Below are 25,243 nucleotides of genomic sequence, written 5' to 3'. Positions count from 1 at the left end.
AGTTTCTCCGACCACCCATGACTTGGAAGCTCGCCTGGGTGAAGATTTGCTACTTCCAAACCACGGCGAGACTATACTGTCTGAAACACAATCGTGTCCGCTGCATGCGCCACATGCACGGATCCATATACAACAATATTAAGTGACGAGTGTATTTCAGCAGTTTGGTGATGAAGTGCTGCCTCCACGAGCGAAAACAGAATCCGTGCTTTCTATGCGGGGGCTCACGTGCCCTTCGCGGTTCGCACTCAACATCTACTCACCACTAGCTCCGCCCCTCAACGTCATGGAATCGAAATCCATACTCGCCATTGGCCCAGAAGCATATGGAGCGGAGTGACCTGTGGCTCACTTGCATTAGACACGGCCGCTCTCTCAATGCTACAGTATGAAGACACCTGGTAACTATTTTAACCTGTAAAAAAAAAAAAATGTGATGCTGTGCAAGGAACATGTGGAAAGACTCCGAAAACTGTTTTATGTTCCTCGGTAGGTGCTGCTGTTTTGGCGAGCAATGGAGTTGAGGGTGTTTTTCTTTTTTTTTCCTGACGTGAAAAAGGAAGCATCAATTTGAGGGAAGGCTTAATTTGTGCTAAGTGGATGAGAAACCTAGCAACAAATCGGGGCATCCATTAGAGGAAATAACGGATTTTGAAGATAAGGATAGTTGATAAAATTGCAGTTGCCCAGGCTTCATTCTAATTACACTGTTGTCCAATTAGAATGCAGTCTGGGCCCGATTCGATTGACATGGCAACACATACGCTGCAATCTGATTGCACACTAAATCTAACATCCACATTCACATACTGGAGGCAGTGCAGCAAAAGAGAAACCCTACGAGATAAAGAGAATCGACTTTGGAAATAAACTAATACAATTTCGGGGAACAAATTTGAGTCGTAAATGTACGTCAGTGCTTCTGCTCGTGTTTAGGCCAGCAGTGGTTTTGTTGGTGGGTGTGGACTTTGTTCTATTTCTGACAGTGGCGTGTCATTTAAATGCCTCCCTCACTCCCACCTGTGCGTCGCCGAGCTGCACGTAAACAGCGTCTGTCGACAGCTGTGGACTAAATTAACGTTTAAGCGGCTCAAGGAGTTAGCGTCATCATGTTTACAGGTCAGTGTCAAAACCAAATCCGGCGAGGCTAAGGCGGACAAACTTTCTTCAGAGAGTCGGAGACATTCCTGCAAAAACACGCACAAAACAAAATCTACATTCCCGTCATGCACCAACCAATATGGCGAGCGGGTGAACATCAATCATCACGCTTGGGCTTTTCCGTCTTCGTCGGGGGTGGGGGATAATTTGACAGGCTGCCAACACCGGAACAGTCAATCGCTCAATACTGCGAACCCCCACTGCACCTCCCTCCATACACTTCTCCACCCAAGAATCGTTACCAGCTTCCCCAATCGCCATTGTGCGCCGTGCGAGCTCTACACGCTCAACTTCACCGCGAGCCAGCCATCGACTCCCGGCTCAGGAAAAGCAATCTTGCAGCTCTCCCATTTCCGAGTCTCCGCAGTGCCGAATGTCACCCCGAATCCTCGTTGAGCCACGAGGAGTGCCGTGAGATGGCGAAGATGCACATCCTGGATCGGCGCGGCCGTGCTGGGAGCGCACAGGAAGGTGCGACACCGAGTCGTGACAAAAAGAGAATCAAACGAGCAGCGGGTATCCGCAAATCCGACAACATTTTCCGTTTCAACGTTACTCGTTTGTTCTACCCGGCTGCTTTCCGGCAACGAGGCGCGAACTTACCTTCAACATGAGACGACAGCGCTCAGCAAAGGCCCGGAAAGGACGCAACGAGGAGAGCTTATTTATCGGAGGACTGAAGCAGCCCAGACGTGGAATCTTGTCAACTAACACCTGAAGAAGGCGTTTCTTCGCAACCTGACAAATTCACACCGTCTGCTTCTGTTTTCTTCTGTCGTGGGTATTTATTTAACGACAGCAACGATGCATGCACATCCTACACAAGTTGATGTTCCTATTTGACATAATGCAATGCTTTTCTTCCCTATTTTGACGAGGTATAAGGGCTACGTACAGGCACAACATTGTTGGGAATACTGTAAATAAGGTTACGTTCTTCCGACTTCCCAGTATGTCTACTTGAGTGCGACCCTGCCTACTAGCTACATTCGTACGTTTACACCCGGTGCCCATCATCCATCCTCGCGAGGGTCTTTCTACCTCGCTACCCATCAGTCAACCTCAATGTCTATTTAACAACCTACCTGCCTTCGTACTAACCAACGAGCAGGTTCCCTGCGACCCTGTCTCCAAGACTCCCCACTTTTTGTCCTACCAGCCATTGTAACTGTCCACCTACCTAAGTGGACAGTACATCTTCTTACACATCTACCTGTCTACCTACCAGTCTTTCACCTTAGTCTACCTGCCCACATACTTCTCTACCAGTCAGTGTACCCACCAACCACAAAAGATTTCTCCTTCCACTCACACTTTCATGAAATGAATTGAAATGAATGAACGTGTTGCATTCAGGTGTCGCATCCCTCGGGAATTCAGGACGACCTTGTTCACTTGGAGGGTGTGTGTCGCCCGCCGCATTGCTTCTGCCAAGTGGTGCGTGCGTGCGCCGGTGAAATGAGGGCGGCTGCTTTTGCGTGTGTGGCAGAGCCGTGTCGCCGCTGTATCGTGGCGGGGTCGATAAGAGAATGTGCCCATGTGACGCAACAGATTAGTCGTGCCGGGCTCAGCCAAGAAAAAGACAGCGAGAGGACTCGGGAGGAATGGCTGCTCGCTTCTGCTGCTCTAATTTGGGCTGTCAAAAATATTGTTGAAATTCCCCTGCACTTGCTTTAAAGTTCTGCTTTCATTATTAATAATTATTCTCCGGATGGCTCTCTTTGATAAAGAATGTTCTTTTAAACACAATGTTTTCACCTTGAAGAGAATAGAAAATGAGAATTCCATTTTAAGCAGAGGCAGCAAAGGGAATGCTTGAGTGCATTTCCTCCCAAAAGCAAATTTCTGAAGTATATTTGGCACGGCGCTGCTGCTCTTGTACCGACAAGAACCAACATTTGACAGGCTCTAATAACGCGACGCTATTGATCGGGTTTTCTCTGCACACCAAAATGTGTTGATGTTGCTGGGTTCCCCGCTTGTCGAGCCAAAGCCAACAGGTAAGCAGAGCTGCATTAACTTGTTGTTGTTTTTTTCTATTCACAGATTAGTGTTAGATTCTGATAAATATTCTGCTATTCTGGTACATCATTGCTCTGTGAAGACGCAGTGGCGGGTATTGGTGTTTGGCGATGTGTCCATGCTCAAAAATGTTTTGGAGCATGACTGCACAGGGGATGAAGTCCGGTTGCTCTCTTGTATTGCGTTAAAAGGGACTGGTTTCAGCCAGACAAGAAATGAGGTGTGGAAAGCTCGCTGCAGTTCTCAACCCTTGGGTTATTTTAACGAAAGCTTGTCACAGACACCTGGGAACGGTTTGAAATAGAAAAGAAACTCACATCTGGTAAATAATTGAATCACCAGCGAGGAGGATGTGAATGCTATCAACAAGGATTTTATTTTTATTTTTTTAACTCCATGAATAACTAATCAGCACAACTACCGATGGCAGCGATGTGAAGATGATGTAAAATGGCAGCCGAGGATCCCGTTTCACAGGCTCTTCAGAACGCCTTCTTTTCAGCTACAATTAATATTCATTGTCACGCGGCATAATTATGCAGGAAAGGACGAGGAAGCGGACAGGAGTGCCGATGTGCAGCCGACAGGAGTGACAGTGCAGATAAACGTGCTTTTAGCATCGCTTTGAAGTTGTATGCGGAGGGGGTTCGCGTGACCTGTTGCTACGCCCCCATGGGAACAGAGGAAGGGTGGCGGGTCGATACCGACTGATTCTGTCCGCCGTGACACACCGGCGCTGTCAGCGGGAGTCAGATTGATCACTTTTCTTGAAACGAAAAAAATCCCATCGAGCTCGTCCCAGTGGACACGAGCAGACGGAGGCGAGGCTGCGTCATCTCCGGATGGCAGCCAGAACCGCTAGGGCGTGTGTGCGCGCGCGCGCACGTGCGTGCGTGTGTGTGTTGCCAGCTTCCAGCCTCGCCCTCTCCACCTTTGCAACCATGGCAACGCCGAGCACCAGGTCCTGCCGAGGATGCTGCACTACTGTTCTGAGGTGGGGGCGGGGCTCTGTCCTTTTAACTACCTTAATAGATGTTTGTCCTCTGTTTATGTTGGGCCAGAATCTTTGACTAAAGTCATTTTCTGAACTGCTTTCATCTGACGACAGCTCCATTGTCCTTGTTTTCAGACGTACTAAATGTCGCGATATAGCAGGCGTGGCCCTGCACATCGATGGAATCGACATTTTTTTGAGTGAGACTAAAATATATCAAGACGTTTGTCGGAATGAAATTTGCTTGCACGGCGCAACTGTAAGTTGCTAATTAAAGGTTGAATTTTTTTTCGAATGACTCCTGCGGAAAAGTGTGCTTCATCGGGTAAACCTTCATATCGATTAGAATGCTGAAATTGCTGAATTCAAATGCCCCTCGAGTCATACAATTTGTAAGTCAACCAAGAGCACCCCTCCTCAGAGCAGAAACCATTGTCCGTGGAGACATCAACACATCGCTGACCTCTTCTCAACAAGCTAAATGCTTTATTTTTAGATCTGTGGAAGAAGCCAACATGCATAGAATGTGCCGCCTGAGCAGACACTAATGCTTCATTTGTTCCTTCTGAGCTCCAAAATCCTCCAGGATGAAACATTTTAGTGGGCACGGAATTGGATCGTAAAAAGTACCAGCGTGAAATTTCAACAAGTTCAATTAAAGGGAGGCACTTGATGGCCTCCAGCTGTGAGAAGATCACCTGACAGATGTGGCGAGCGCAAGCAACTGTTTCCCTCGGTGTTTATCCTGGTAGATGAAAGCTGCGTCATCTCGCGGTCTCCGATCTCCCTCTGGGACAATATCGCACGCCCTCACTCCATTAGAAGTCACATTTCCAGAATATCCTAAATCGCAATTAGGCAGTATTGGAGCCTTAAGGGAAGCCTGTGGGGATGAAGCGATCATTCCTGACACTCAAATAAGCTTCTGTTGTCGTTGCTTTGGAGCGATTACAAGTTACGAGTTTGTATTTTGCACACGCCAAAGATAATCCAGTGCAACAGCGGTATCGAAATGTCTGCTTTGAATTAGATAGCAATACGTGGCCATAGATGACGACTATGCATCGTGAAGAATTTCTCTTGCGTTAGAGAACAACAATGGATTAGAGTGCACTTGCGCGAGTATCATTTCGGCAACTCAAAAGCTTTGACCAAAAAAAAAAAAAAAAAAAAAAAAAAAGAAAATGTAATGAACTTTGTTAACTTATTTTTGCACTTGGATGGCAGCAACATTTGATTTACACATTTACTTTTCAAAGGCTAATATACAAATAATTGGGTCTCTCGAGTACCTGCCCTCCCATCAAGTGTGAAGACTGTGCGGGCACGGAGAGTTGAACATTTCCTGCTCCGGAAGTAGTCTCAAAGTTTCCACCGGTCAACAAAAACACCACAAAAACTCACTCGATTTGTTGCTAGTTGTCTTTTTTAACAGTCACTAGATTGGTCTTAAAAGTCTTGAAGAGTTATACAAACGCTTATACAAGGAAAAGCCATTTATTGACATTTATTTATTGTTCTGGACCCATCTGCAAAAGGGTGAAAACAACTTCAACTGTGCACATACGCAAAAACTACGCGCAGCAAATCAAAACGGCGTCGGCCATAAACCGAGGCGAAAAGTATTTTGTATTTTTTTTGAAGTAAGTGTGACGTGGCAGCAGTTGCAGCTCATCATATTCTAAGATTCGTTCTGATTCGAGCCTGAAAATTCTGATTGGATGATTGCTTTTCCGTGCACACTTTAATCGCGAATCGAGTCACCGCCGATTCGTGCGCCGCTTTACAAAAAATACAGTACGTATTGTCGTGTATGTGTACTGTAAACGCATGTGCCTTAAAGAGGCGGGGCCTAGCGGTGTGGCCCGTGAGATCCGAGAGTCTGCCTGTGTCACTCTGTGCCGTTTTTGCCACGATCAAAGACTCAGGAAAAAAAAGAAATGGTGAAAAACAGTAGTTAGGAAAAAGTCACGGTAGTCACGGTAACGAAAGGTAACCAACATTTGCGAAAGACAGCGTGGCCCCGCCCCTGAAAAAAACCAAGCGATTTGAACCAGAGCATGATCAGTTGAGGTTACGTGTGCTGTAATTCTTCATCGTTTGTGTATTTTGACGGAAGAATGTCAAAAACAATTTATTGAGACACGTGGGAACTGTTTCAAGTTGTGGGGGGGGGGGGAAACATGCACATCTCCTCTCCTTCAAAAACACCCCGAAACATCGCTGCAGAGTTGATGAAGGTCTTGTGACGGCAACAATATGGAGAGGAACGGACCGTGTTCCGGGTTACGCATTCTTCACATGCTATCAATCAATGTGTTACAAAAGCGGACCAAATGTTTGTCTAACGTGTCAGTGTGGCCCACATCCCAAATGCATCCCTGCTATTAAATGTCACCGTGTTCCTTCCGCCTTTCCGCACACAATAATCAATCACACGCTGGGCTTTTATGCACGGCGAAGGGAATGAAAAGTGGAAAGAACGGCCGCCGATCTCCCCCTCAGCGACGCCACTCGGCAGCCGGACGCTGCTGCTCACACGCGGAGCGCACTTCATCAATGCTGCGACACAAAGACCCCAAAAACACGTCGAGGAACGTGGGGATGGAAATCGATTCAATCAACCATTTCCGTGTTCCGGTCCAGCTCTACCAATAACAACAACAGCAAACTTTGAACACGGGTCGCGATCACGGCTTTTACGGGTCGGTGGGTGGGTTCGAGCAATTTCGCGCTAGTGCGCTACTCAATTTGGGGGGGGGGGGGGGGGGGCGAAGGTGACCTCAAGGTTAAGGCCGCATCGCAAAACAGCGTCGGCTCACGACCAACACCGAGGTCAATTGTTGGCATTTCTTCGCAATGACGCGCCTCATTAAACAGGCGCCGAGCTGCAGGAAGCTAAAGAGCAGACGCAACGTTGACGGCCAGCTCCGGCCTGCGGATCGTTGCGCCAAACGTCAATAATGCAGAGAAATATCTGCGTTGGCAGCCATTTCGGGGACGACATCAGTAAAAGAGCCGACGAGCCCAATCGGGAGCTCTTTCCGTGGCCTTGACGCAACCTCGAGGACTTGGGTGGCTTCTTTTTGGAATGACGTGAGTTCAAGGCGGTTCCAAAGAATCGGGGGGTGGGACTCGCAAAGGGCGACGGCAACAATCGTGATCTGCAGTGTGACGCAGCAAGCAGGATGCTCGTAAAACCCATTTGCATCTTGAAGTTGGGCTACAAAGGATATATTGTGCATTTTTTGTAACAATCCAAAACAATTGCCGCTTCTCTCAAAAAGCTCGTACGTTAGCAACTTGACAGCCAATGGAGAGTACAGATGTTGTTACCATGGCAACCAAGGGTGCAGGTAGGGGGGGGCTGAGGAAAGAGCTTCAACTTCTTTCAAAAAAACCCGAGTGCCCATATATAGAATAAAAGCATTTTCATTCACGGGAGCAGCATTTGAAACACTCAACTGTGTGTACGTGTGTGTATTCAGACAGTTGCTCAGAGTTTGGCGGAAACCCAGCGATGCAACTAGTTCCATGGAAGCGAGACGATTTTGCATAACATCACAAATTGAAATGCCGTCGTGTCACGGGATGAGGAAATCGGAATGTTCAGCTTTTGGCACAAATGACGAGTTCGATGAGTAGCGACTGGATTAGCAGCGTTAACACCAACATTTTCTTTCCAACGTTCAATCGTGAAATTCTCCTTGCCGCTCGGCAACAATTTGCCACGCGCGCGACCGACAGCGACACGCGACCTCGAGTCGTGGCCGTCGGCCCGCCCGCGGCGTGCGATGAATTCGGTGGTTAGCTTTAACTTCACGTCGGGCAGAGTCTGAATTTGAAGAACGATCGCTTGTAAAAAGCGCTTTAGTTTAGCAGGTGTACCTAAAGAATCGACTTTTGGGTGCAATAATTGAATAGCAATTTGGTGAATGCAAGCGCTCCCATTTGCATTTACTGTCACTGTGAGGCTTTTGTAACCATTACAGGGTCCATTTATCTTATCGGAGGTCACAAATGGTGATTTATAACCACGCACTGCTTCGCTCTCATGGGCCACTTGGAACAAATGAATTAGTCGTCTCTCAACACGTGCGGGTCAGTGTGACTGTGTTTGCACATCGTTGCAAATTAATCAAATCCTGCCGCCAAACTGCCAAACGGAGAATCGTTTCCCCCCCTGTCGCCTGAACACATGAAAAGTTAACCGTATGATCTTACTGAGTCTCAAATAGACACGATGCAAGTTGTGGGCCACACACAAGACACATTGCGATTCTAAAACCGAATAAAGCCAGCGGGCGGCTCATTTTGGCCGAGGGAAGCAACAGGGCCGATCGCCAGCCAATAGCGGGGCACAGACAGACGCGAACATTCACGCTCACGTCTGTCACACCTACGGACGATTGGCAGTCTCGGGAGAGAAGCCGCACAAACGCACAGGACAACATTGAGACGGCAGAGCCCAGATTCAAACCGAGAACCTTCGACTGTGAGGCAGACGTGCCGACCGACACGCATGGAGGGTCGCCCGCACCGTGCCCGGTGAAAGGGTTCAACACCCACACTTTTCCCGCTGTTATGACACGAACACCTTTGACCTTTCCCCACCATAGGGTCACGGGTGAGCTGGCGCCGATCCCAGCTGACTTTGAGCGGGATGCGGGGTGCACCCCGGACCGGTCGCCGGTCAGCCGCAGCACAAACGAGCAATTTGGGAGTCTTGGATGAAGGCAAGACTCCGACACACAAGCTCTCGACTGCGAGGCGGACATGCTAACCACTAACCCGCCTCAATATATCATATACATCCCATTGTTCAAATATTGTCGTTTTCCAAGCGATAGGAAAAAGGCGCCCGCAGCACCTTGAAAGCAAACGTGAGCATCATCAGCCAACGAACACAATCGAGCCAAAAGAAGTGCGGGAGAGAAGAACAGCGTCTTACATCCTCGTCGTCCCGCGCGCATTTCCTGCGGCACTGGACCGGCAGCCTCGCATCCGGCGGGGTCCTGCGCTCCTCGTCCGCCACCTGGCCGCCGAGCAGGCGGCTGGCCTCGGGTGGCTGCGGGAAGGAATTGGCGGTGTTGATCTTGCCGGAGAACCTCTGGTACAACGAAGCCATGATACGGGGGCACACGCTCGGTTCTCGGTTCTCGGTTCTCGGTTGTCGCTCGGCGTGAGAAGCGCGCGTGACTCCTGCAGCCCCGACGTGATATTGCAATATTGGCACAGCCGTCCTCTTCCGCTTTGTCCGAGGGGCTGCGCGCCCTCCTCTGCATGCACACCACGTTGGCCGTCGCCCCTCCTGCCCCGCGTCCACGATCGTCCGCGATGTCACCAGCAGCAGCAGCAGCTCGGATGCGGAGGCGCCCACTTTGCGGTCACATCAACCACATCAACAAGAAAAAAGTGTGTGTGTGTGTGTGTGTGTGTGTGTGTGTGTGTGTGTGTGGTGGTGGTGGGGGTCCACGATGATGTCGTCCTCACGCGTGGAGCCAGTGAAGGACGCACAGAGGCGGCTGCACGCACTCTGCATGCAATGAGGCAGCAGCCACGTAGAGCTTCTCTTTACGCACGGACGTAAAGATCCTACACTGGTTTTCATTGTAGGTCTCCGTGGTGTTTGTTTTTTGTTTTTTACAGATGGAATTGTGACACAACTATTTGGTCGTATGGTCCCACAACGGAGCGTGAGTGCCTCTCCGTGGCATTAAGACAGGCTGGCAGGCGCAACGTCGGCCAATTCTGCATTTTCAGTGATAATCGTGCTCCATTTGAATTGACACGCACATAAAACAATTCATGAACAAGATGGTGGTTGTAGTTGGAAGAACTGCATTGCATCGCACTGAAACGTGCTTTCAACAACCGCAATTATAAACATTACAAATAAATAAACTAACATTTACAAATAACATTTTTTGTAGTCCGCTCAGGTCCGAGGGATCGCATGTTCGAAGTTATCAGTGAGGGGGGGGGGGGGGGGGGATCAATAGATTTTCCAATACACAGTAAATAATAAACAATAGTGTGCCATGCAACACAGCGAAAACAGCCATAACCCAGCGGAGAGAATATGACACAAAAGTGTCAGGCTTCTGCTAGGAAGCAGAAAACCTGTCAGGAAAAGCCTACTAGAACTTTATCTGGAGTTAATCAGATGCACATAAATGGTGGCTGACGGAGTTTGAATGTGACTGGTTCATTCCGAACACAGCCACATCCCCAGAGGGTGTGCACACTTGTGCAACCGCTTTATCTCAGTTATCTCTATAATGTCCTTTTTTTCAGGGGTGTTCGCGCCCAAGGCCTCGCACGGGCAACGCGCCAGCTGCTGTCGCGCGAACACCAAGCAGGAGCCGCCTCGTCATCATAAACGTACAATTGTTGACGCGGCGCTCGAAATAAACTGTGACTGACGGGACACATACGCCACTCGACCGATTCTAAAGACAAAGACGTCATGAAGAGGCGTACGGCTCCGCCACACTGCATGAAAGGATAGCTTAAAAAAAAAAAAGAAAAAAAGAACACAGTTTCTACTCTGGTGAATTTCCAATACACTTTAAGGAATATGTTTATTTCCAGGAGTATCAGATAATAATAATGCATTACACTTACTGTATATAGTCTTTTTCTAAGCACTCAAAGACACTTCGCAATTTCATCAATGATCCATTGACTCTTTAGTCACACCGGGTGACGGTAAGCTACCGCATAGCCACCGCTGCCCTGCGGGGGGCAGTCTGACGGAAGCGCTCCGACCACCGGCAAACATCCAACCGCATTCAACGTAGTTAAGTACCTTGTAGTTAAGTACCCCCCCCCCATCCACACTCTGGGCTCTAGTAGAAGCAACCGGCTAGCCACAGCTCGCCGAGCGACGCGCGAGAAGAGACAGCCAAACACCGGCCAGAACGCATACACACTCTGGCGAAGAGGCAGCCCGCGAAGCCCCGCTCGTCAGCTCGCTCAGGTTCGGCCCTCGGTTGCCATGGTAACAAAAGACTGAACTGCCACGGGCCCAGCGGCGTTTGGGACGGGATGAGGGCAGTCTCACTTGCAATGTGAGACAGGGTCGCCCATGAAAGTTGATTTCAGCCGGACAAAAAAAACTATGGTGTATAAAGCACTCTACGATGATTGATCCTTGGGGTATTAGGACGAAAACATCTCACAGGCACGAGACATGATAATGAAACACCTTGGATCAATTTGATTCCATATTTTGTACCGCTCGATCTCCTCAGGCTCGCAGGTGAGCTGCAGCCAATCCCGGCAGACTTTGGGCGCGAGCCAATCACAGGGCACATGAAGACAAACAACCATTTACGCTCACGTCCTCACCTATGGACAATTTAGCCTTCACCGAACCTAACGTGCATGTTCTTTGGGAATGCGGGAGGTACCTCGAGTACCCGGACAAGACCCACGCAAGCACGGGGAGAACACGCGAACGCCACACAGGGAAGCCGGAGCCGATATTCGAACCCGGAACCTCTGGCCTGAGAGGCGGACGTGCCGACCACTTGTCCGCCGTGCTGCTGGAACTGTTTTAAACTAACCGAAGCTCCCGTTTTTTGAGCTGATCAAAGTCTGCACTTTTTCCATCTCGTGTCTCCCGACTGAAGTAATTTGGAGTCCGCATGCGTCCGTATCGGGCACACTCCATTGCAGATGATTTTACGGCTCGCAGAGCAGCTCCGGAATTGGACTCCGAATCTTTGTCGTTCTGCCCAGCACATGCTCAAACTATCTCTACGTATTTGCTGGGAATGAGTCATCTTCACCAGGGGGGGGGGGGATTTGGAAGCTGGGAGCGTACGGTCGTGTGTCTCGGAACCTCCCGTTGAATCCCGCTGTTCGAATTTCCCATTTGGTGTGATAGGGCTCCTTCAACAACTGCGAAGCGTCGTCAAGGCGACTGGCTGCATCAGCACAAATAAACTTACTCTTAAAAAAAAAAGTGCCTTCTTATTTATTTAATAAGGTGAGCCATCACCATATTGAAATACAGATTAAAACCGAACTGATTTTGTATCTTCCCCATAAAAACTCAAAACCTTTGCCATCAATATTGGACAAGCAACTGTCAAACAAGTGCAAGAAGTTAGCCACTTATAATTCACAGTTCAAAAGTGTTTACTCACCATCAACTATTATGACGGCGTGACTAATGTTCGGAAGGAGACGACTGTGTCTGGGAGGCCATTTTGCATGCGTCTACTCTCTGTACCGCTTATCCGCTTTCCAAAAAAAAAAAATCATCATTTTCTTGTCATTTCCTTTGTATGCTCCAGTCAGTTCTCCCTGTCCTTTACCTGCTGTGTGAGGCACACGGCCGATTGCAAAGGTTTGAACATTCGTTCGAAAAGGAGGACATATCATTTGCTTTCAGTTCACAGCTTTTAGCAGATGTATTTAGTAGACTGGATTGCTCTTCCGCAGAAGTTCACATGGTTCCCCGTCATCATTTGTTTCCCCCACTTCATGAATGCGCCCTCGGGAGACTCCGGACATACCTCGACGTCTCCCGGACAGATGACGGGCTCAGACGTTCCACTTGCCGGGCAGCGAGTATCAACTGCGTGGTTGCTTTAACGACTCTCACTGGACCCCGCTATAGCTTTCGAGCGCACGTCTGAGTTATGAAAAAGTCAACTGTAGGACCGTCACTTACGCTCTGATTTTTTTTGCAAAAAGAACCGCAGTGACCAACAAACTCAAAGTCTATGCGAGTCATTATAAAACTGAAATGACACTTCTTAAAAAATGTTAACGCTTGAAATGACTTAACAGAGTCACAAAATGAAAAAAATGACAATGACTTAACATAGTCACAAAATGACATCAGTCGTTTACTCATTACAATGCATTGCCTGTCAAATGCTTTCACGCAAAATCCTCCCAAATGATTTCGTCGACAGGCAGGTGTCATGACACGCACTCGAGGGCAAGCACAAAATGAACTTAGTGTCGACGTTCAGAAGTCAAACTTTCTGACACGCCGCGACAACATGATTTACTTTCTTCCTGGCACGCTTGCACCCGAGCGACGAGAAGATTCAGTTTAGCGAAGACGCACAGATGTTGTTGTACGCTAAAACACTTCCCTCAACGACGGACGACGTGGAATAACTCCAAAAAGACAAGTTCTGTTGGAAGACTTGGAAACAGCCAGAGAGTAAAAGACCTCGTCAGCTATATACTGTTATGATGGTTTGAGCTTTACGTTCCTGTTTCTTTCAAATCATGCATTTTTACTTGGATTTTTTTAAGCGACGCATCGCCGACAGCAAACGTTAACGTTTGCTGCAGCATTTAGAACAAGCGCGCAAGCGTGTTTGTTTGCAAATGCCATAAGTTGTCCCCATCAGCTTGCGTCCCACATGCCAAGTGACACAAATTAATTGGGTGGAAGGAAGAAACAAGATCAGTCCATCAAATGTTTGCCGAAGGCCCGGGAATACCTCATCAGCCAGCTCAATAAGAAAATGGATTGGATTTAGTTCCAGCCATAATTACATTTTCAAGCATTTTCTGTGACTTTGGTTGGTCACTAATGATCTCCCAGGATGCCATGCCAAATCAACCGCAGCAACATGCTTCCTTATTTATGGCTCATCATCCTGCCGCCTCCGTGTCCGTGTGTGTGTGTGTGTGTGTGTGCGTGTGTGTGTGTGTGTGTGTGTGTGTGTGTACACACGTGCAGTTGGCTGAATTGAACGCATTATAAATCATCTTTGAGCTGTCATTCAGGCACTCAGTCCTATAATGGACTGTAGATAGGTAACTATCCTTCTATGATTAAAATTATCAATAATCATACTAGTACTTACAGTAAAGTGGGTACAAACTAGAAAGTCGACTTGCAGATCAGCACACCAGAAAAGGCAGATTATTACATGAATAAAGTCCTATTTTGTTGGGCAACAAATGGCAGATTTTTGTTTTTGTTGCAAATATACTCTAATGCTTTTTTTTTTAATATTTTTTTTTAAAGACAATACAAGTGTCTTTTCCAGAATGAAAACGCATAATATTACGAGAATAAAGTTGAATTTTTGGAATTCACTTGTTATGTTATGACCAAATGATAACTTTCCTCTTGCTAACCTTTGACTTTAATACCGCAATATTACTTGGGAAAATATTGTTGGAAGACTGATTTTTTTTTTTCTGTAGAAAATTGTTTTTTTTTTGTCAAAAATAGGCAACTTTTTAATTCCTAACGCATTTAGGAGTACACATGGTTGTTCCGTATGAATAGCGTTAGGATTATGAAGAGGTGGGAAACTACCGTTGTGACGTCATCCAGAGAAACCCCACGCAGGTACAGGGAGAACTTGCACAGTCCACACAGGAAGGCCGGAGCTCGGATTTGAACTCCCGACCTCTGAACTGTGAGGCTAACCAGTCGGCCAACGCGCTGCCTCGAATTGCTTGTCAAACAAGGTTTCACTAATGAAGAAAAAAAAAAAAAAAAAAAAGAAAGAAAGTAGGCAGCAAGGTGAGCGACTGGTTAGCACATCTGCCTCACAGTTCTGAGGACCGGGGTTCAAATCCCGGCCCCGCATGTGTGAAGTTTGCATGTTCACATCCCAAAAACATGCGTGGTCGGTTGATTGAAGGCTAAATTGCCCGTAGGTGCGAATGTGCGCGCGAGTGGTTGTTTGATGATATGTGCCCTGCGATTGGCTGGTGACCAGTTCAGGATGCGCACGGAAGAATGTGACCCTTAATTCGTCCCTGACTTCATCATAGTGGCCAGTGAGTGCATATTTTTCTTGGAGTGAAAAAATAAAAATATAAAGTTGAGCAGCCAACTGGATTTAATTTATTTTCACCCTTGTGGTAGTAATAGGTTTTGAGATTTGACGGCCCGGCATAAATAATCATATTTAAACGGCCGTGTGTGAGGAGCGTGACTCATGAATCTGCTCAATTCCGTCGCCCGTAGAGCAGTCCGTCATAGCTAATGGCTGCCGGGCGTCCACTCGTATTTCACAAGTTTGATTTGCACAACCTTCCAACTGCAGCTGCGCTTTTCAAATATATTCCTGGCTGGTAAAACAAGACTATTAAAGCTATTTTATAATTGCTTCGCTGCGTAGGATAAAGCTGTGTTTGTCAAGTCGTCCCGTGTCGCCCCACGCCATGGTATAAAAGGTGAAATAAAGTTCATATTTGCGTGTGCGCCACAGGAGATAAGGTTCTATCACAAGGAGTAATTGCTTTACAGTGACTGAAGAGGGGAATAATAAAGCCCTTTGAGTTAAACCAGACATAGCGCTTGTAGCTACAGCCAGTACAGTTAACAAGCTGATTTAGTGCTGGGACACTTTAAACAACCCCCCCCAATAATACATTTTTGTCACATTTACCACCCTGACATATACTTCCATGATTACGAGCGCTGATAGCTCACGGTACGTCACCGTGAGTGTAATGAGTACAAAAGGTCACTGTTGCATTTTATGCTGTTTCAGCCTGATGGGAAATTAACGACGCACAATGAGGCTTGAATTTCACTACTTATTATATTTACTTTCGCGCGCGGCGATGCTCTGCTTGCTCATATTCTAATTTCCTCCATTTGTCACTTTTCCGCTGATTTTGCAGAATGCAAAAACAAAAAGCTGTTGTCGAGCTAACATAAATCAATGACACGGAAGAATTACTTGAACGAACATATTAGAGGGGACACACGATGGAAATGACTTTTTCTTTGCTTGTATACAAAGAGTTGGTTTTCTGGAGTGCCTGCCGCCCTATCAAGTGTGGATTTAAACAACCAAGTACAGTAAACATTTTGTAGTATTAGTATTATTAGTAATATTTAGTAGGCTTTTCCTGACAATTTTGTCGACCATCTTGCAACCCAAGCCATGATCAGCAGAAGGTTTCTGCAGCATCATAGGGATCGTATTATTCAAAGATACGAGTCAGAAGAAGGGGACAAAAAAAAAAATCAAATAAAATCCAAAGCATCAGATGTACCAGGAACAAAACGAAGACATTCGTCACAGAGAAAATACGCCGGTGGCATTACCAAGAACTAGACATCAAGACAGAAGCCTTATCTTACAAAAAAGGAGGAGGAGGAGAAGAAGCGGGAGCATATGTATAATTCTCCCAAGAACTCAAATAAATTCCCATCAGTTATCAGAACACTTTGGGTAGAATTGATGACAGAGAGGCTCATTTTCATTTATTTTATTTTTTTTAATATTGCTGTATGAAGAAAGAAAAATTGGCTGCAGCAAAAAGGGCACTTTTATTTTTAATCAATGGCAAAAGGGCAGGTACTTGAACACCACTTGGAGTCCATGCATGCGCGTGCCTGGCCGCTTAAGGCTGCTTATTAACACTATCACAAGCAGTTTTCAGTTTTTGGGAGCGACACTGAGTGCTAATTGAGAGCAAAACAAATGAAACGTGTGATGCACGGAGTTACAGACCCCTAAAGGAACATGGGGGTGGAAATTAAAACCCAAACAGATTTCTTGTGCGCACCAGAAGGTTTCTTGTGCAAACGTTTTGGTGCTCAAGAGAAAACTTTCTGGTGTATTTTGTCCATCGGGGGGTTCTGTAAGGAGCCGATGATGTTTACGTGGCACAAGAAAAGGCACAACTGAGCCTTTGGCATCCTTTGGCATTTGTAAACAGTCATTTATTGACGTAATTTATTTTTTTTATTTAATTTCTTTTAATGTCGTGTTCCATTTTCTTGAGATGGTGAATTTGGGGTTTTCATTAGCTGGAGGCTAACAGTCTACTGACTAAGGCTCCAGAACGCTGGGGTGCGCTGGATGGATGGATGGATGGATGGATGGATGGATATCATGAAATGCTTCACTGTGCGAGGTTGATCTATATCATAAAAGAGTTTCACTTTTTGAATGGAAATAAATGAAGTTGTCCACAATATTCTCATTTATTGAGCTGCACCTATAACAACCCAAAATCGAGGAAATCCTTCAACGTTTACCATTGAGAAGCTAATGGAGCCATGATTTTTGGGGGCATCAAGAAACAGAATCGGAGCAGTGCACGAGCTTAATATCAATACATGAGCATAGCGGGAAGGGTATTGCAGGCATGGGCATTCGTTCCACTGTAAAACTCCACTTTCTGTCCCCCCTGATGCCGCTAAAACCTTTATGTGCCCTTCTTGCGGCTATGAGCTCGTCCTTCAGACCGCAGCGCACCTCCCTGCCTAAATGGCGCAACGGCCCCGAAGCGTTCTCCAGCAGCACACCTCCCCTGAGGAGGCCAAAGTTCCCTCCACTGCGCTTACTATGCTCCTCAGCCACCCGCAGCAGCTCCGCTTTGAGCTCAAGGTGGAATGAGCGTGCTCGAGACCCGCGTGAGGAACGAACAAATGCTGTCACAGTAATAATAAGCAGCGATATGTGCAGTAATGAGATATGCGGTTTTATCTGCAGGAGTGTTCACCACAGGTCATCTGTCACAGGTGGCGGCCATAGACCGAGCCTGCCGTCACAGGGGCAAGCTCGGCAACGCGCCCGCATGCCCGACGCGGAGACGGAGGAGCTGCTCGCGGGTGGCCGGGAGGTGCGCAAACACGCTCCTCATCTATAGCAGACGCCTCTTCGGAGGCCGTTAGCGCAGACAAATGACTGCTCTCCAGTTGTGCGGGCTCACCTCGCTTGTCTCCAAATTTCATTTCATTGAACAATGTGCTATTGTGTGCCACGACATTATCATTCTAAGTACGGCCATTGGCTAGAATAAACAGATGCTATCAAGCTGTGCCTGTAGTGCGTGCGTGCGTGCGTGTGTGTGTGTGTGTGTGTGTGTGTGTGTGTGCACCAGGAAATTGAAAGTCATTTTGCAGGCGCTAATGACAGCGGCGAGCAGCAATACAAACGTTTTAAGCAGGCAATTCAATGGGTGGATGGTGAAAAACACACGGCTCGCTGCAAGAATACGGAATGTATTTGGAAGACTTTTCTTCCATGCGCCTTGTTGCATACAGATTGCGACAGGGAAAGTTTGTCTGTTCATTTGGACTTTTTGGATACCTTCAAAAGTGACCTTTTGAAAGCTCGTTTACAAATAGTTGCGTCGCCGGAGTGCCTGCCAGCCTGCCTGCCTGCCTGCCCATCCCAAATTAAATAACCAAGTGAATATTATGTAATTGTTGAAAATGTGTCTGTGAACGAGCCCTTCGGAATTTTGCCAAAATTGGGGTGGCACAATCAGATCATTTGCATATCAAAGCCAAAAGGTAAGCAGAACGGCAGTGTTAGCACAGATGAGCTTGGGCAAACAGTGTTACCAGCTTTAGCTTCTGTTAAGTGACAAATCTTGTTGGTGTTGGGCAAGCACAGTGAACGTCCGTCTATCGCTGGGGTTACGTTCCAGCCGCAACCGTGATCTGAGATACAGAGAGACCATATAATTGATCAATTATTTTTCATCTGGTTTTACCCGTCCCGCGCTTTAAACACATGCAAAATGTTCTCTTTAGTGCCTGTTCTTCGAATAAGAGGCAAAGCTTGCTTTCCTCAACCTGTTTTTTTGTTTGTTTTTTGCTCTCTCCCAAGTCTATTTCCCGAGTACTGTAACTTGTAAGTAAAAAAAAAATTTAAAAAAAGAATGAAATAACCCTAACCCTTGGATATTTAAACACCAATATGTTCAACCAAACCATCCATCCATTTTCTGAGCCGCTTCTCCTCACAAGGGTTGCGGGAGCGCCGGAGCCTATCCCGGCTATCATCTGAACTGGTTGCCAGCCAATCGCAGGGCACACATAAACAAACAACCATTTGCACTCGCATTCACAATTTAATTTAGGCAATTTAGAATCTCCGATTAATGCATGTTTTTGGGATGTGGGAGGAAACCGGAGTGCCCGGAGAAAAGCCACGCAGGCACGTGGAGAACATGCAAACTCCACACAGGCGGGGCCGGGGAATTGAACCCCGGTCCTCAGAACTGTGAGGCAGACGCTATAACCAGTCGGCTACCGCCTCAACCAAACCATATTTTGTCAAACCAAAGTCTGCTCGCTTAAAGGAAAGTATGCAGTTTAAGCTGCGAGTGAGATTTGAATGGAGCATCTGCAAACATTGGACCCCTAAAATGATACATATTTAAAAATGCAACAGCAGTGTGAGACAACCTCCACTAAAATGACAATTCATTAGGTACACCTGCACAATACAAAACAAGAACTCCTTAAAGTTGAGATTGACACGGTCAGAGGGGTATTTTGTTTGTCATTGTGCACTGTATTAAGGTAAATGAGGTGACCAAAATATTAGGAACGCCTCTCAATACGTTGCAGGTGCCCAACAGTTTTACAACTTCCAACGAAAGCACTGCACACCCATAGTGATCAACATCCGTCCAACTTGTTTCTGCAGGTGACGGCTGAGCTCGAGCCGATCCCCGCTGACTTTGAGTGAGGGTGGAGTACATCCTGGACTGGTCGCCAGCCAATTAACAAACATGTATAGGCAAACAACCATTCACATGTAAAGACAATTTAGAGTTCATGCACGTTTTTGCATGGAGGGAGGAAGCGGAACATGTAAAGTCCAAACAGCATGGCCCGAGCCATATTTCAAAACCCCCAAAATCAGAACTGAGGCAGACCTGTTAACCACTAGGTCACCGTGCTGCCCAATAATCAACATGCCGTAGTAAATGAATACTTCCCTGACGGTCTCAATCAAAGGCACTGAGTGTTATTGCCTCAGGCATTTGTCTGTTAGTGTAGGATGCTGCAAAACCACGTCATTGATAAATCACCATGAAACCTTGCAGAGGGACGGGCCACGGGCCAAGGAAATGAATTTGAGAAATGTTGATGCAACGGATGAGGAAATATAAAAGTAGCAATTCGTCATCTCTTCATTGGTTTTAAAGAACATTAAATAATAGCAAAATGGCAGAGAATAACATTGGTTTCAAATGCATTGAAGCTTGGTGGTGGTTTCATGCGTGACTTTCAGGGAATAGACACATTTACGCACTCACAGCGAGCCGAGTTTGGACAGTGCACTTTTGGGTGATGATAGGAAAAAGCATCGAATTGGGGGAACATTTCAATATGAGCATTTGCGCAGCAACCTACCCGCCCTTGAGGACTTGCACGCTGCCAGAACTAAGACAAGAGCGTGCAAAATCCCGGTCACCGGCTCTTCCGGCTCCTTCTCTCGGGTAGGCGCTACCGACCAATGCAAACTAGAACTAGCAGACATTCCAACAGCTTCTTCCCTCTTGCCATCAACCTCTTAAACAGCTAACCTACAATTCCATTGCAACATGCTGGCAATTTTCTTGTCTTGAGTTCGTTGTCACATTTCTGTCGGGCCAATTATGCGTTACTCGTGCACTCACTGTAGCGGTCTCGCCACGCTGCACTATTTGCATATCTGTTGTTGACCAATACTGGCCACTCAGGCCAGAGTAGCATCTGCTCCATTTGCACACTGATTGAGGAGTATCTGCAACATTTGCACAATCGACATTGTCCCAGATGATCGCGCTACTAGTCACTTTCGACCGCATACACTCCTTGAAGTCTCGGCGCCCTTTGCACCATGGTCATTGCGCCGGACTGTTGCAATATTAGTCTTTCGAACTGCTCCCGGTGCGAGAGGATTCTGCATCTTTTTGCGCAATTGTCAAAAAAAAACAAAAAAAACAAAAAAAAAATTTGTACCGGCATTATCAGATAACTAGCAACCCTTTATTGCTCAGTGACTGTTTTTGTCAATATCTTTATGTCTGAAAAGTCTTCTCTGTCAATTGGCCGTCTGTTGTCGTACTAGAGCGGCTCCAACGACCGGAGACAAATTCCCTGTGTGTTTTTTGGACATCATTGGCAAATAAAGATGATTCCGATTCTGCTTCTGAACACATCAAAAAAAAGGTGTCATCACAGCAAAGGCGGCAACAGCTTATAAAAGCAACAAATCCTGGAACGTTGCAGCTCGTCATCCAATAGCCTTGCTGTCACGTTGTGGCACTCCAAATGTCCATTTTTGTCCTCGGAGAGCAGACAAGAGGCTCTCAGCGCCAATTCCTTGTTGTTTTGTTAGTCTGTAGATTTGATTCAACTTGAATATGCCAACTTTGAAAGCTCAGGAGCAAGACATCGTGGGAGCAGTGTCACATTTGACTCATCACAATTTGTTTTAAAGCCTCCAGCAGAGGGCAAACTAACACAATGCATGGGTGCACCTGGCCAGTCAGCCAATAGGTGCACGTGTCCTTCATGACAGAAGACATTCTTTCCTCAGTGGCACATCATGATAGAGAGAATCTAAACATGAAAGGGGGATATATCGCAGAAATGAACTTATCGGCTTGTATACAAATAGTTGGATCTGTGGAGTGCCTGCCCGGCCGGGCGACACCGTCCGAAACGCAATCATGCAGAATCATGCACATGCCCGCTGGGTACAACCACCTCACTATCATGTCAAATCCAAAAGGTCAGTAGAGCTGCAGAGTAGAGTTTTGTTGGATGCTCAGACCAGCATTAGTTAGCAGTGCTCGTGTTTAATCATGTGTCCATATGCCACATACACACAGTGCAGTGGATGAAGCGCTGCCTTAACAAGTTGAAATGCTTTTTGTCTTTATAGGCACTTGTTCCACCCCACACACGCTTCAGGCTCCGTTTCCGCGAGTGGAAAGCAAGCACGCACTGGCCAGACCAGCCCGAGGGAGGCAGAAAAGAAGATGACCGAACCAGACCGAGCCCGCTGTTAGGCATAAAATTAGCGGTAACGAAAATCAGACTCGCCATCGGCCCAGTAATACATGAGGCGCGATGAGACCCAGTTCACTTGCATGAGACGGGGCTCTTACAAACCAGCTGATTTCAGCAAGACAAGATATAGGGTGTGTAAATTGTGATCTGATTCAGGAGTATTTTACCGTAAACGTGTCACAGACGTGCTATTGAGACACCTGGGAACTGCTTTGAATTGTGAAAAAAAGAGAGCGCAATATAACAGACGTTGCCCTGTGATTGTCCGGCAAGTAGTCCGGGGAATACGCCGCCTTTTGCCCGGAACGGCCAGCAGTCCGAATCGCACTCGCAACCCTAATGAGGATGAGCGCGATAGAAAATGGATGGGGAACAAATATTGATAGTCAGGATAACTCGGAGGCATGAACTCGAAGCGATTGGTGGGCCGACGTGCCCTCTGACGGCAGACGGGCTTGCCATGATTGAACTTCCTCGCCTGCGACAAAGAGAAGCGTTTCATGCGCCGACACGTTTTCTTTTCTCCCTTTACTCAACTCAACAATTGACGCGTCTTCTCTGTGCAATTCAATTCAACTTTGGATCTTTCTTTCTCGGAAACGGCGTAGTGGGAGCGCTATCGCTGGGCCGTGACAACATGAAAGAAAAGAATTTAGCTCGTATTTTTCCCACCGAGGGGAGAGATCCGTTCGGCTGAAATAGACATTACACAATCTTGCAGATGCGCACAGCACAACATTAGGTACAACTTGATCAAAGAAGACAAAACTGTAAATATACTGTGAGATACCGACCGGTAAGTGCCGATGTCGATGTCATTATGTCGCTGCCGCTGTTGTGATGCAATTCATCTTTTTCTTTATTTGGCACGTCAGCGCAATCGTCCATCGTTTTTGGACCCCAGCTGACTTTTGTGCTGGAGGCCGGCCGGGTACGGGGTACACCTCGGACGGGTTGCCTGCCAGTCTCAGGGCACACATAGACAAATAAGCATTCACACCTGAGGACAACTTTGGGTCGACAATGAACCCAAGAAGAATGTCTTTGGGGGAAAAAAACCTACGCAAGCGCGGGGGGAACAATCGAACGCCGCACGGGATTCAAACCGGCATCCTCCGAACTGTGAGGCAGATGCGCTAACCACTGTTTCACCGTGCCGCCTTGTCTATATAATTGTGACAACAAATTGAATTTGAATAGCACGGATGTATGCGAACGACACACAGGAGGGCCTCAGCAGAGATTCAAACCCAGAACCTCTTGACTGTGAGGCAGTCGTGCTAACCGACAACACACTCAGCGGCTACACTTCTCGTCTTCTTCTTCTTCCTCTGTCACAATGTGTTGCAACTATTCAGAAAGTCGTAAGAGTACTTGGAGCGCTTCCACTGTGAAGAATTGATTTTTATTTTTTATTTTTTTAAATCAACATTTCGAAAAAACCTCGAGCCAAGGTACATGACAAAGAAACTAGTAACCTGATCTGTTAATAGGGACTATTAAGATGGCATAAGGACAATATGAGCGCAGCAAGAGACGTTGACGTCACGTCGCATTCGCGTGCTTTCGCCTTAACGGTTCCGTAAGCACGTGACATTACCTTTTCCCCCATGATGGACGCCCGACGGTAGTTGCCCGCACCTGCTGACGAGTTCATCTTCCCGCGGAGTCTGCAACGGAACAAGTGAACGCAACTTCTCCCTGCGCGGTCTGTGCACGCGCAGCGCGCATGCACGAAGCAAAAGCCCCGGGGGCGTGCACGCGCTTTCCTCTCTTCAAGCGGATGCAACTGAACGCGGTTAAACGCAGCAATGGGATGAGATGAAATGCTGCCCACCTGTGGCACTCGCTTCCGCCGAATGGTGAAAAGCAAAGTGTTGCAGTCCCTCTCCCTCCCTCCCTCCCTCCCTCCCTCTCTCTCTCTCTCTCTCTCTCTCTCTCTTTTTTTTTTTTGTTGTTGTTGCATAACTGCTACTGACTGTTAAATGGGGGGAATTAGTCATTCTTGTCTTCTGGAGCTTTATACAGGAAGTCCTCGAGTTACGACGCACTCGACCTGCGACGTTTCGACTTTACGACGCCCGTGCCTCGTCCGCCATTTTGTCCCAGCACCATCGTGTTTCTGCTTAGCTAGTGCACAGTGCTTGTCTGTGTTTGTGCGGCGGGAGTATCTTTGCCTTTTTCGCCCTCCTTTTTTTCACACTGTCAGCAGTAATGGTAAGTGCAGCGTCTATTTTTTGTATTTTAATGTATTTTAGTTTCTTAATACGAAGTGTTATCCTTTCCTGCCACGGTCACCTGACCGCGGTCGGGAGACGCCTTGCCCGGAGCCGAGGTCGGCCTCCTCGGGGTTAACGCCCTTCTCTCGTTTCACAGCTGAGCTGGGTGGCGGCGACAATAAAGGCACAAAGCACCGATTTGCTGCTTTAATGGCTTTATTAGCTCCTCTGCGCATTCGACGTCAACAATAAAGTCACGTGAGGTACACGCGTACCGATTTTGAACATCCTAAATGATTTGTAAACTGAGAGATTCCCCACACGTGACAAGGAAAAAGTCGTCATGTGTGTGCGCTAGGGTATCGTGTGCTGGAGATGACCAACACAGCGCGCCACAAACGATAACTTCGCTAAAAATGTTGAGTCTCCTCCCACAAACCAGATGTCTGTCATAGTAGCGACATTTTGCCACAGGGCACCCAGACGGCCGGAAAATACGAAGAAGAACAAACAGTAGCAACGGCGGCAGCAGCAGAAGAAGACATAAGTAACTATGTCGTCGTCAACTCCCCCACATAAGGATTTGCAATTGTCATTGTTCAACAGGTTTAACATTTAGGAAAAATCACTTTTAACATCCACCACAGGATAATCGAGCATCCAATCATCAGGCCGGCCGTTGCTGACCTTGATCGCAATTAGAGAGAGGAAATGGGACAAAGTTTTCTTCTGCTAAAAATATTGATATTGCGATCATTTAAGCAGCTCTGCAATTATATTTGCATGTGTTCCATGATTAAAGTCGAGCTATGACAAACCCGCTGTAGTCTGTGGAGAACTGGGGGGGGGGAAATGTCTTCATTTATATTATCGTGTGGGTAGCATGGTGAATCGTGGTTAGCAGACCTGCCTCACAGTTGACAGGTTCTGGGTTCGAATTTCGACTCCTGTGTGGATTTTGCCTGTTCGCTCCGTGCTTGCGCGGGTTTTCTTCGAGTACTGCAGCTTTCCGCCGCATTCTAAAAACATGAACATGAATTGTCCAACAACATCATTCTTTTTGTGCTCGCCAGACGGTCAAAA

At 47.1% G+C, this 25,243-nt stretch overlaps 1 protein-coding gene across 3 annotated transcripts in view; it reads right to left on the bottom strand.

Annotated features, from left to right (window-relative positions):
• Positions 1–23,626, bottom strand: part of dpp6b (dipeptidyl-peptidase 6b) — a 69,867-nt gene extending 46,241 nt beyond the window's left edge. For 2 of the 3 annotated variants that reach the window (XM_061694915.1, XM_061694917.1), the window contains exon 1: positions 9,129–9,501. In XM_061694915.1, coding sequence (XP_061550899.1) covers positions 9,129–9,305 — 177 coding nt within the window. In that variant the 5' untranslated portion in view covers positions 9,306–9,501. Of the gene's footprint in view, positions 1–9,128; positions 9,502–23,541 lie in introns of those variants that run through there. The other variant, XM_061694919.1, reaches the window with a different exon arrangement.
• Positions 23,627–25,243: the final 1,617 nt, after the last annotated feature.

The sequence above is a fragment of the Phycodurus eques genome, chromosome 13 (assembly GCF_024500275.1).
Source record: "Phycodurus eques isolate BA_2022a chromosome 13, UOR_Pequ_1.1, whole genome shotgun sequence".
Taxonomy (NCBI): domain Eukaryota; kingdom Metazoa; phylum Chordata; class Actinopteri; order Syngnathiformes; family Syngnathidae; genus Phycodurus; species Phycodurus eques.
This window is presented reverse-complemented; position numbering and strand designations above follow the sequence as displayed.